This window comes from Girardinichthys multiradiatus, chromosome 6 (genome assembly GCF_021462225.1).
Source record: "Girardinichthys multiradiatus isolate DD_20200921_A chromosome 6, DD_fGirMul_XY1, whole genome shotgun sequence".
NCBI classification, from domain to species: domain Eukaryota; kingdom Metazoa; phylum Chordata; class Actinopteri; order Cyprinodontiformes; family Goodeidae; genus Girardinichthys; species Girardinichthys multiradiatus.
The window spans coordinates 20,599,229-20,612,083 of NC_061799.1; the positions used below are offsets into that span (position 1 = coordinate 20,599,229).

At 41.6% G+C, this 12,855-nt stretch overlaps 1 protein-coding gene across 3 annotated transcripts; it reads right to left on the minus strand.

Moving 5' to 3' along the window:
- Positions 1-367: 367 nt before the first annotated feature.
- On the minus strand, positions 368-10,447 carry LOC124870561 (phospholipid scramblase 2). 3 transcript variants are annotated; one of them, XM_047369321.1, is made up of 6 exons: positions 10,102-10,447; positions 7,876-7,953; positions 7,597-7,780; positions 2,038-2,140; positions 1,293-1,392; positions 368-649 (listed from the first exon to the last, which is right to left on the minus strand). In XM_047369321.1, the coding sequence occupies exons 1-6, from the start codon at positions 10,445-10,447 to the stop codon at positions 564-566; spliced, it is 897 nt and encodes a 298-aa protein (XP_047225277.1). In that variant the 3' UTR covers positions 368-563. The 3 variants fall into 3 exon arrangements, 1 of the variants encoding a protein (XP_047225277.1); XR_007038807.1 differs by lacking the exons at positions 368-649; positions 7,597-7,780; positions 7,876-7,953; positions 10,102-10,447 and adding an exon at positions 746-1,192 and having other exon boundaries at positions 1,293-1,373; positions 2,038-2,367; XR_007038806.1 differs by lacking the exons at positions 368-649; positions 7,597-7,780; positions 7,876-7,953; positions 10,102-10,447 and adding an exon at positions 987-1,192 and having other exon boundaries at positions 2,038-2,367.
- Positions 10,448-12,855: the final 2,408 nt, after the last annotated feature.

Sequence of the window (12,855 nt, forward strand, 5' to 3'; positions counted from 1 at the left end):
CTTTCAGACTCTAACCTTGAAAACTGGCTCAGAGTTTATCTGTTCTTTCTTTCTTGGTGAAACGACTAAAGGAGCTACATCCATTAACATTTACTTTTCCTTCCCATAGAAAGTACTCCTGGATCAGTGCTTCTCTGTTCTTTTTGTGTCTCTGTTCTTTCTCTCAAACCCCCAGTCGGTCGTGGCAGATGGCCGCTCACACTGAGCCTGGTTCTGCTGGAGGTTTCTTCCTGTTAAAAGGGAGTTTTTCCTCTCCGCTGTCTCTACATGTTCATCCAGGAGGAGGGAATGCTGCAAGTCACTGACTGGATGCAATCTGCTGGGTTTCCTTAGACAAAAAAACTTTTTATCCAATTTGAATAAATAACTGAATCTGACTGCACTGTTCAATGGTTAGGACTAATTGGAATGTATGTACCTGACTGTTGTGAAGTGCTTTGAGATGACATGTGTTGTGAATTGGCGCTATATAAATAAACTGAATTGAATTATATTGCAAACTTATAATAAAATATGACTATAAACAAACTATGCAGACAAGTTATTGAGTCCACTTCAACCAGCTACACCAAGAGAAGTTTCATATGTGCCAGTAAGAAAGTGCCTGCAAGAAGCAGGAGTTTAGTATGTGGCTCCAAACTCTGCAGCAATGCAGAAAAAAAGCAAAATATTTTTTATTCAGTATATGTCCAGTGTCTATCCTGGAACTAATTCACCAAACAGGTGAGAAATGACAGGAAAAACCTTAAAGGGATCCTATGAAAAGGTTTAGTCACATGCCAGAGCAGCTTAATGTTTCTTGCCATTTCTTTGTCACAATCATAATCTTCAGATTAATTTTTGAGTTCATTTGGTGATCCATGAGGTGTTCTTTGCTGGAAGAGACTGATCAAATCAATCAAAATATAAATTTATATTAGCTATCCAAAGTTCACACCTTATATCTTTTTTTTAAATTTAGTAATGTAAACACGCAAACCTTAATGTATTTTGTTAGGATTTTATGTGATAGACCAACACAGAGTGGAGCATAACTTTGGCTCTTTTACTACGATACACCTAAATAAAACCAGTGTAGGAGACATCCTGAACACACCATTCCCACTGTAAAACATGGTGATGGTAGCATCATCCTGGGGGAATTCTTTCTTTCAGAAGTAAAGGGAAGATTGGCGGAGGTTGCAGTTCCCTCCTGCAGGAGAAGAGTGTAAAGTCGCTGCATTAAAATTCAAAAGAACTAACCACTTTATGTGGAAAAAAAGGAAATTACGACTTCTTAAAGCAGAACTCACCCTCCACCCCAGAATATTCATGATCCATGTTACGGTCATCGCTGAAGCCAGGCCATTTCTTCCATATTGTACCTATTTGCTCTCCAATGTTGGAAACAATCTGTTAATCATTTTAAAATCATTATTAAAAGAGCACCGTACTAGTGTTGTGGAGATTTGGAGTGACTTGCACAAGTATTCACACCCCTGGAACGTCTCTGCATTAGAACTACAAAGGTTAATATATTTTATTGGGATTTTAACCAATAGACTTCAAATTGAGCATAATTGTGAAATGGAAGGACATTTTACACATAAAGACCCTAAACGTTGGGCATGCATTTGCATTCAGATCACTTTACTATTAAAAAGTCATATTTGCAGTTTACCACAAGTCGTGGGGAATAAGGTGCTCTGGTGTGAGACCAAAACTGTGCTACTTTGGCTTACATGAAAGATATAAGCCAAAGTGTGGTGTAAAACCAATGCTCCACATTACCCTGAACACACCATCCCCACGGTGAATCATAGTGGTGGTGGCATAATGATTTCAGGATGCTTTTCTTCAACAGATATAGGGAATTTTGGCAGGTGCTGATGGAAAGATGAATGAAGCTAAATGCAGGGAAATCCTCTAAGAAAACATGCTGGACACTGTCAGAGATTTGAAACTGGACCAGAAATTTTCAAATAACCTGACAAAAATTGTGAATCAATTCAACAGGTATGAATACTATTGCAAGGCACTGTATGTAAATAAGATTACCTGGAATTGTTGGTTTGAAAAGCAGCAAAATGGGCCCTGGATTTGGATTCTGGAGGCTCCTTCTGGGTCACACACCTCTAGGAGAGGGGTAAACATGCTCCACCTCACCAGACAATCAGCCAACAGCAGCAATAAGCAACCTGGCAGAAACACTGTCCAGTACTTAACACGGTGGCGCAGCCTGCTCTGATGCTTGGGTGAACACATTTTCAGCTGTCATGACTCTACAGGACCAAAAGCATTGTCTGCTCAGTGCCAGAAGGGCTCAAATTGGGGCACAATTTATTATCGCACGACTGAGAGAATATTTATATCAAGTCAATCTCTGATCACTCGAACCTCTGCCAGGTCTATCCTAATTAGACACAACATCAAAGAGTGTGGATTAAAGGCACTCACTAGCCCTGGAGTCAGATTTAGGCTATATGAAGAAGGAAGTATTTTGGTTTGACTCTTCCCATCAATGAGAGCCTGAAGCATCTCTGTCGGTGTGTTTCCATGCAGACAGCTGCTTTGTGCATGGGCTCTTCCAAGTTTAGACTGCAGCTGGGTTATGTGGAACATTAAATACTCTTATTGCTATTTACAGGAAGGTCCGGGAATCTAAAGTGGCCCAGTTTGGTCAGAGGATGGAGTGACATGGAAAAAGACTGGCTGACTGAACAGCTTATTACATGGGCCTGAGAGTGTGAGATGTTATTTATACTTAACGAATCCAATTTCCAAAAAGGTTCTGATAACAACTATTCAGTTATATATATCTATTTATACACTGCTCAAAAAAATAAAGGGAACACTTAACAATATAACTCCAAGTAAATCAAACTTCTATGAAATCAAACTGTCCACTTAGGAAGCAACACTGATTGACAATCAATTTCACATGTTGTTGTTCAAATGGAAAAGACAACAGGGAGAAATCTTTGGCGATTAGCAAGACACTCAATAAAGGAGTGGTTCTGCAGGTGGGGACCACAGACCACTTCTCAGTACCGATGCTTTCTGGCTGATGTTTTGGTCACTTTTGAATGTTGGTGGTGCTTTCACACTCGTGGTAGCATGAGACGGACTCTACAACCCACACAAGTGGCTCGGGTAGTGCAGCTCATCCAGGATGGCACATCAATGCAAGCTGTAGCAAGAAGGTTTGCTGTGTCTGTCAGCGTAGTGTCCAGAGCCTGGAGGCGCTACCAGGAGACAGGCCAGTACACCAGGAGACGTGGAGGAGGCCGTAGGAGGGCAACAACCCAGCAGCAGGACCGCTACCTCTGCCTTTGTGGAAGGAGGAGCACAGCCAGAACCCTGCAAAATGACCTCCAGCAGGCCACAAATGTGCATGTGTCTGCACTAACGGTTAGAAACCGACTCCATGAGGATGGTATGAGGTGCTCACAGCCCAACACCATGCAGGATGCTTGGCATGTGCCAGAGAACAACAGGATTGGCAAATTCGCCACTGGTGCCCTGTGCTCTTCACAGATGAATGCAGGTTCACACTGTTCACATGTAACAGATGTGACAGAGTCTGGAGACACCGTGGAGAGCGATCTGCTGCCTGCAACATCCTTCAGCATGACCAGTTTGGCAGTGGGTCAGTAATGGTGTGGGGTGGCATTTATTTGGAGGGCCGCATGGCCAAGGTACCAAGATGAGATCCTCAGACCCCTTGTGAGACCATATGCTGGTGCGGTTGGCCCTGGGTTCCTCCTAATGCAGGACAATGCTAGACCTCATGTGGCTGGAGTGTGTCAGCAGTTCCTGCAAGATGAAGACATTGAAGCTATGGACTGGCCCGCCCGTTCCCCAGACCTGAATCCGATTGAGCACATCTGGGACATCATGTCTCGCTCCATCCACCAACGTCACGTTGCACCACAGACTGTCCAGGAGTTGGCGGATGCTTTAGTCCAGGTCTGGGAGGAGATCCCTCAGGAGACCATCTGCCGTCTCATCAGGAGCATGCCCAGGCGTTGTAGGGAGGTCATACAGGAACGTGGAGGTCACACACAATATTTAGTTTCATTTTGACTTGTTTTAAGGACATTACATCAAAGTTGGATCAGCCTGTAGTGTGTTTTTCCACTTTAATTTTGTGTGTGACTCCAAATCCAGGCCTCTATTGGTTAATAAATTTGATTTCCATCAATGAGTTTTGTGTGATTTTGTTGTCAGCACATTCAACTTTGTACAGAACAAAGTATTGAATGAGAATATTTCATTCATTCAGATCTAGGATGTGTTATTTGAGTGTTCCCTTTATTTTTTTGACCAGTGTATATCTATCTATCTATCTATCTATCTATCTATCTATCTATCTATAGATATATGTATATATATATACATATATCTATATACATATATACAGGGGTTGGACAATGAAACTGAAACACCTGGTTTTAGATCCCAATAATTTATTAGTATGGTGTAGGGCCTCCTTTTGCGGCCAATACACCGTCAGTTCGTCTTGGGAATGACATATACAAGTCCTGCGCAGTGGTCAGAGGGATTTTAAGCCATTCTTCTTGCAGGATAGTGGCCGGGTCACTACGTGATACTGGTGGAGGAAAATGTTTCCTGACTCGCTCCTCCAAAACACCCCAAAGTGGCTCAATAATATTTAGATCTGGTGACTGTGCAGGCCATGGGAGATGTTCAACTTCAATTTCATGTTCATCAAACCAATCTTTCACCAGTCTTGCTGTGTGTATTGGTGCATTGTCATCCAGATACACGGCACCGCCTTCAGGATACAATGTTTGAACCATTGGATGCACATGGTCCTCAAGAATGGTTCGGTAGTCCTTGGCAGTGATGCGCCCATCTAGCACAAGTATTGGGCCAAGGGAATGCCATGATATGGCAGCCCAGACCATCATTGATCCACCCCCATGCTTCACTCTGGGCATGCAACAGTCTGGGTGGTACGCTTCTTTGGGGCGTCTCCACACCGTAACTCTCTTGGATGTGGGGAAAACAGTAAAGGTGGACTCATCAGAGAACAATACATGTTTCACATTGTCCACAGCCCAAGATTTGCGCTCCTTGCACCATTGAAACCAACGTTTGGCATTGGCATGAGTGACCAAAGGTTTGGCTATAGCAGCCCGGCCGTGTATATTGACCCTGCGGAGCTCCCGACGGACAGTTCTGGTGGAAACAGGAGAGTTGAGGTGCACATTTAATTCTGCCATGATTTGGGCAGCCGTGGTTTTATGTTTTTCCGATACAATCCGGGTTAGAACCCGAACATCCCTTTCAGACAGCTTCCTCTTACGTCCACAGTTAATCCTGTTGGATGTGGTTCGTCCTTCTTGGTGGTATGCTGACATTACCCTGGATACCGTGGCTCTTGATACATCACAAAGACTTGCTGTCTTGGTCACAGATGCGCCAGCAAGACGTGCACCAACAATTTGTCCTCTTTTGAACTCTGGTATGTCACCCATAATGTTGTGTGCATTTCAATATTTTGAGCAAAACTCTGCTCTTACCCTGCTAATTGAACCTTCACACTCTGCTCTTACTGGTGCAATGTGCAATCAATGTAGACTGGCTACCAGGCTGGTCCAATTTAGCCATGAAACCTCCCACACTAAAATGACAGGTGTTTCAGTTTCATTGTCCAACCCCTGTATATATATACAGTACAGACCAAACGTTTGGACACATCTTCTCATTCAAAGAGTTTTCTTTATTTTCATGACTATGAATATTGTAGCTTCACACTGAAGGCATCAAAACTATGAATTAACACATGTGGAATTATATGCTGAACACAAAATTGTGAAACAACTTAAAATATGTCTTATATTCTAGGTTCTTCAAAGTAGCCACCTTTTGCTTTGATTACTGCTCCGCACACTCTTGGCATTCTGTTGATGAGCTTCAAGAGGTAGTCACCTGAAACGGTTTTCCAACAGTCTTGAAGGAGTTCCCAGAGATGCTTAGCACTTGTTGGCCCTTTTGCCTTCACTCTGTGGTCCAGCTCACCCCAAACCATCTCGATTGGGTTCAGGTCCGGTGACTGTGGAGGCCAGGTCATCTGGCGCAGCACCCCATCACTCTCCTTCTTGGTCAAATAACCCTTACAGAGCCTGGAGGTGTGTTTGGGGTCATTGTCCTGTTGAAAAATAAATGATGGTCCAACTAAACGCAAACCGGATGGAATAGCATGCCGCTGCAAGATGCTGTGGTAGCCATGCTGGTTCAGTATGCCTTCAATTTTGAATAAATCCCCAACAGTGTCACCAGCAAAGCACCCCCACACCATCACAACTCCGCCACCATGCTTCACGGTGGGAACCAGGCATGTAGAGTCCATCCGATTCACACAGTCTCCTCTTAACAGTTGTTCTAGAGATGTGTCTGTTGCTAGAACTCTGTGTGGCATTGACCTGTTCTCTAATCTGAGCTGCTGTTAACCTGCAATTTCTGAGGCTCGTGACACGGATAAACTTATCGTCTGCAGCAGAGGTGACTCTTGGTCTTCCTTTCCTGGGGCGGTCCTCATGTGAGCCAGTTTCTTTGTAGCGCTTGATGGTTTTTGCGACTGCACTTGGGGACACATTCAAAGTTTTCCCAATTGTTCGGACTGACTGACCTTCATTTCGTAAAGTAATGATGGCCACTTGTTTTTCTTTACTTAGCTGCTTTTTTCTTGCCATAAAACAAATTCTAACAGTCTATTCAGAAGGACTATCAGCTGTGTACTGTATCCACCTCCTGCACAACACAACTGATGGTCCCAACCCCATTTATAAGGCTTGAAATCACACTTATTAAACCTGACAGGGCACACCTGTGAAGTGAAAACCATTTCAGGTGACTACCTCTTGAAGCTCATCAACAGAATGCCAAGAGTGTGTGGAGCAGTAATCAAAGCAAAAGGTGGCTACTTTGAAGAACCTAGAATATAAGACATATTTTCAGTTGTTTCACACTTTTTTGTTCAGTATATAATTCCACATGTGTTAATTCATAGTTTTGATGCCTTCAGTGTGAAGCTACAATATTCATAGTCATGAAAATAAAGAAAACTCTTTGAATGAGAAGGTGTGTCCAAACTTTTGGTCTGTACTGTATATATATATATAGACATATATAGATATGTATCTTGAAAGATATTTCAAGATACATTGACCTCCTCATTTATTAGTGTCACTGGTATAGAGACATTTATCTTTCATACCAGTAATTCCATATTCTTCCTTCGATTTAATAAGTAATCTAATTGACTAATTTGAATGCTGTGTGCTAAAGGTTGTCTAAGGGGTGACTATTATATTCTTTTACTATGTATAAATGTAAGAGTGGCTGAATAAAGGCACAGATATTTACCTAGATATTTTTAGTCTCCCCCATCAGTTTTAAAGTTGGTTCTATTGATAAGACTGAAATTGGAGATGGACTATTCTTGAATATGTAGCTTGGTTTACTTAGACCTCCACTTCTCTAACTGTAGATCTTTGGGGTATGTAATGCACTTCAGACTCATGAAATCAAAAGACACGTAAAACTGAAACATCCAGGAGCTACAGAACAATGTTCAGGCTGACTGACCTCTGACATACAGTGCCAATGAGATGCTTTTGAGGTGAATAGACCCTTATCTCCATCAAGCAGCAGCCAAAGCAGCAGACATCCACCCTTTGAAAGTAAAATACTTGCCGTCCCTGACAGTCAAAACCCTTCAGGGAGCAAGCCTGAGCTGGAACACAGCACTGGACACGCACGCAAGAGCTCTCTGACAGAATGGGGAGAACAATGAATAGGGAGAATACACTAATGACTTTTGACTCAATTTTCTCATTTTACATTGTAGCTGAATCAAATGAGTACCCTCCACAACCACAAACATCTGAGACTTGCTACTTCCTGTGGTGATGCTGTAAATCCTACTGGAGACACACTGTGGACCTTCAATGATAGAGCAAGAGTCCCGCTTCAACACAACGAAACGCATAAAGACACAAAATTATAGTCATTGTACAAGGAAAATGTACACCGTCTGTCAGTTTTAGTGTTTTACATGTCAGGAGATGATGATCTGAAAATGACTATTGTTGACCCAGTTTTAAACATCGTTAAGCTATAGTATATAAAAACACTATACAAACTCCATACTATCATTAGCAGAAACAAAGATGGAAAGGCTGTGTGTGAAAATCTAAATCCACTCCATGACTAAATAGCTTGTAAGACCCCTTTTAGCTCTGATATGTAGTATGTATCAGTAGGATTTACACATTTACACATTGCTGTGGTTAATTTGGTCCAGTGCTCTTTACATCATTGTTGGGTTGATACAATCACAATGCTAGACATTTGGTTTGATGTGTGTGGGCAGACATGCTGTTTGATTTGCCCCAGATTTAGTACTTCATGGCCAGAAATGTTGTAGTTCATGAAGATGCATATTTGAAAACATAAATCTTGCATCCACAGTCGTATTTTAGAGTCCCCTGTCCCCAGGCAACCATTTCAAGGAAGCATACTTGTTTAGTCTTTTTTCCTAATTGTTTGATCACTCAAACACATTTCAAGTTTACTGAGTCTAAGATGTTGCTGTTGGTTTTTGCAGTTTCTTTGTGCAATATAAGGGTTGACTGTGAGGTATTGTGGGACATACTCTACTGAGAAAATTGGGAGATGTCTTAAATGTTTCCCTCTTGTGATAATATGCCTAACTGTGGAATTATGCAAATCAAAATGTTTCTGAATGAACTTATAAACTTTCACTGACAATCAGCAGCAATAGCTTCTTCAAGCTCATTGCTGCTGTCGTTCGATTATATTTACACATCCTAATGCTCCAGACCAAAACCTGCTATAATGCCTGCTTTTATGACGGTGGTCACATGATGATCAGTGTATGAAGTGAATTTGATTGGCATGCGCTGGATGAGTCTTTCCCACACCAGAAACGTTCTACACTATATTGGCAAATGTATTGGGTCACCCGTGTAAATCATTGCATTCAGGTGTTCAAATCTCTTCCATGGCCATAGATGTTTAAACTCCAGCACCTAGGCATGCTGCAATGGCCTCTGCTGCAATAAGTTTAGTTGTGGAATGTTCTAGCTACTGAATATTCCACATGAAGCAGTAGACCACGTAAAATCGCATTGCAGGTTCAGAAGAAGCTGGGGTAAATAGTATGCAGAAGTTGCTAACTCTCTGTAAAGTTAATAGGTATACCTCCAAACATCGTATGGCAGTTAGATTTTCTCAAGAGCTTCCTCTGTATGCGCTGTTTCCTTGGCCGAGCAGTTGCATCAAAGCCATACATCACCAAGTGCAATGCAAGGTGTCAGATTTAGTGGTGTAAAGCACACCGACACTGGACTGTAGAGGAGCAGAGAAGTGTTCTCTGAAGTGATAAACTATGCCTTTCTGGACGAGTCTGGGTATGGCAGAACAACACCTCATGCCTGACTGAATTTATGTGAGAGGTGAGAGGTTTGGTGCACAGGGGATAATGACGTGCTGTAGTTTTTTCAGGGGATGGGCTCGGCCTCTTAGTTCCAGTAAAATGAACTTCAACATACTAATGCATTTTGGACTATTTCATACTCCAAGCTTTGAGGGAACAGTTAGGGGATGGCCCCTTTCTGTTCCAACACCACTGTGCACCAGGGCACATAGTCCTGATCTCAACCCTATCGAACACCTTTGACATGAATTAGAGCCAGGCCTTCTCACCCAACATCAGTGTCTGACCTCAAAAGTGCCCTTCTGGAAGAATTGTCCACAAGTCCCATAAACACACTCCTAAACCTTGGGGAAAGTTTTACCAGAAGAGTTTAAGCTTTTGTAGCTGCCAAGGCTGAACAGACATCAAATTAAAGGATTTGACTCAAGTTCACATGTGCGTGAAAGCAAATCGTTTTGGCATTATAGTGTATTTAGACAGCAGGGGTGAACTTAGTTTTTCCATACAACCCTTGTGGACAATGTTGTGTAATTGTATATGATTGAGGTTGTATTTAAAACATTTGGTGACTGGGTAACGTGGTAAAAAGGGTGTACCTTCTTTTCACCATGACTGCATTTACCCATACTCACCCTGCAGCTCGGGTCTCGCAGTGACGTGTATCTTACTGACCGTTTCTAACACTGACAGAAACTGCAATCCGGCTTCATCTTGAAGGTTCTGCTTCATGACCTCAAGCGTCTTCAGTGCTGGTAGCATCATGCACATATCCTGCATCCCCCTGTGGGGACTGAAATCTGAATCATCTCCTTCAGATTCCCTGTTAGCAATCACCTGGTGGGATTTGGCTCCAGCTGAGTGAGTCTGGCACTCACAGGAAGGCCCACATCTATTTTTGAAAGTTCTGAAGATCCCCTGGATGTGCTTCTCCTGCTCAAGTGGACCAAAAGGAAGAGGCTGACTGGTCACAGCTGACATGATGTACTCCTGGAAATTTCATATTTAGGATATCAACATTCAACGTTGCTATATTGCTGGAAAGTGAACCTCAACTCCAGTCTCAAGTGTTTTGCAGCTTCTAACAGCTTTTCTTACAAGATTCCTCTGTATATACCTCCATTCAAATTCTCTTCAATTCTGACCAGCTTCCTTGGCCCTGCAGAAGAATACCATTCCCACAGCATCATGCTGCCACCATCATATTTGACAGTGGAGATGATGTGATCAGGGGGATGGGGAGTATTAGTTTACCACTTGTTGTGGATTTTCTTATCAAAGTGAGAGAGAAGTCAACTCATTAACAAGAGAAAGACCGAACTTGGTCTTTATAAGTTTATTCAAAGGCATTCAGCATTTGAAGACTCTGTCACTGAGCTTAGTCAGTGAAGCAGAGCCCCGAACAGAATTTACAGACAGTATTTATATCAGTATGTGGGTTTTATCTCAACTTAAGAGAGTTTAGAAATATGGCCCCTAGACCCTCCCCGGGTCAGAGGTAACAAAGTTATTTATGAGGGCACCGATCTACCATCCCTTGAGATACAACACTTTAGGGAGTGTTAACCATAAAACTCCTGATAATGAATTTAGAGCTCATCTGCTCTTAAGTAACCAAAAGACAGAGGTCAAAGAGGAGAGGGGTAAAAAGGAGGTCAGACCATTGAAAGGAATTTTCCATTACACACTACACACACATTGAAATGTGTTGTTACCAAATGACAATATGTGAGTATGAATACTCCTTTTTCAAGGTACCTTTAATTCCCAAACATTAGTTTTTCTAATTTATTATATACTATTGTAAAGATCCAGATAACAAATGATTTGTTAGAAAAGGCCTTACCTCATTGAATATGAATATATGCTTTACAGACAAAAGTTCCCCTCTCTGACTCAGTGTTTCTCAGAGCAGAGTCTGCTCCCTAGTAGCAATATAAACATCAATCCTGCCATAGAAGCAGCCCTGTGGCTCTTTTTGTATTAACACCATGCACTAGCACTGTTGTCTTACAGTCTAGTCCCTAGGAATACCAAACTAATGTCCTGCTTAACAGTACACCTCACATGTAAGTTGTTCGTGTCCTGAAGTGCAGGACCGTTCCAATCACATTCAGTTGTTTACTCTGCAGAATGACCAGCTTGGAAATAACTTTTTGTACATGAGCAGCTTTAAATATTTTCAGTTCTTAATGGGTGTAATAAGTTATATGAAATTCAAAATGTTTTGCCTTTGTAGAGTGGTTTTGTTGGGGTGGTGGGTGTGTGTTTTTGGACAGGGAGGCAGAGTTCAGAAAGATAGGCTCGCAGCAGGTGGCATTGATGGAGAAATTGCCACTAGTTACAACTTTTGGAAAAGATCAAAGCAAGCCTCCAATTTCTCCATATGTAACAATCATGCAGCTTTGAATTTAGTGTTATTTCAGGAAATCATGGGGTAAAAACCAGTATGATAAATAAAAAGTAAAAAAGCTAAAATACCATTAAACAATCAGTTTGTGTTTGAAATAATATTGTTGTAATGTTTAACTAAGTGACAAGTTAGTGACCTATTTAACCAGCATTTTGCTGAGGAAAATTCAGTTTGACCATTTCAAACCTCACTTTCCAAATCTCTTAAAATACTGTCTTCTAGTTGTAGCTGAGACTTTCTACCTGTTCCAAAAATCATGAACTTATAAACAGTGACATGAAGCAACATGCTCCAGAACCCATCCATGTGTTTGAGACAAAGCATGAAGCAACACACACTGTAAGTCGTCTTACTTTAGGATGGAGGCAGATATTTACTTTGAGAACCACGAGAACCCATTGGAGTCATTCTGTGTGAGTTAAAACATCCTTCTACAGCTGTTCAGCAGTGAAAACAATCAAAATTAAAATAATGTGGTGGTGTTCCTGCATTCTTTTTGCCTCACGGATGATGGAAAACACTGGATGATAAAAATAAACTCTAATAAAAACTACATTGTCGCATCTTCACCCAAACATTTTGATTATAAAATCATACAACATGCGTTTTACATAGCACATGTAATTGGCATGTTGAAAATTAACATGGCTTTTCATAACTTTGTTTGACTAAGTTTCACTCGTATTCCTGAAGAACATCAACGAATGAAAATGTTGTACGGCTTCAACAGCTGAAATATGTAAATATGTAAAAAATAGTAAAATAAGTAAAGGCTAGTATACAAAGCTACAATTGACTGACAGTTTTATCTCCTCTGGTCTCTCTGTGCCGTCACAGTTTTAATTGGGTTATGAGAGTAAGTCAGTGCACCTTATATCCAATTCTTTCTAGGAAATTTGCTCAGGTTCTATATCAGTTACGGTGGTGCAGTTGAATGGAGGGAGATCCATCTCTGGATCTCCTGCAAACAGAATGG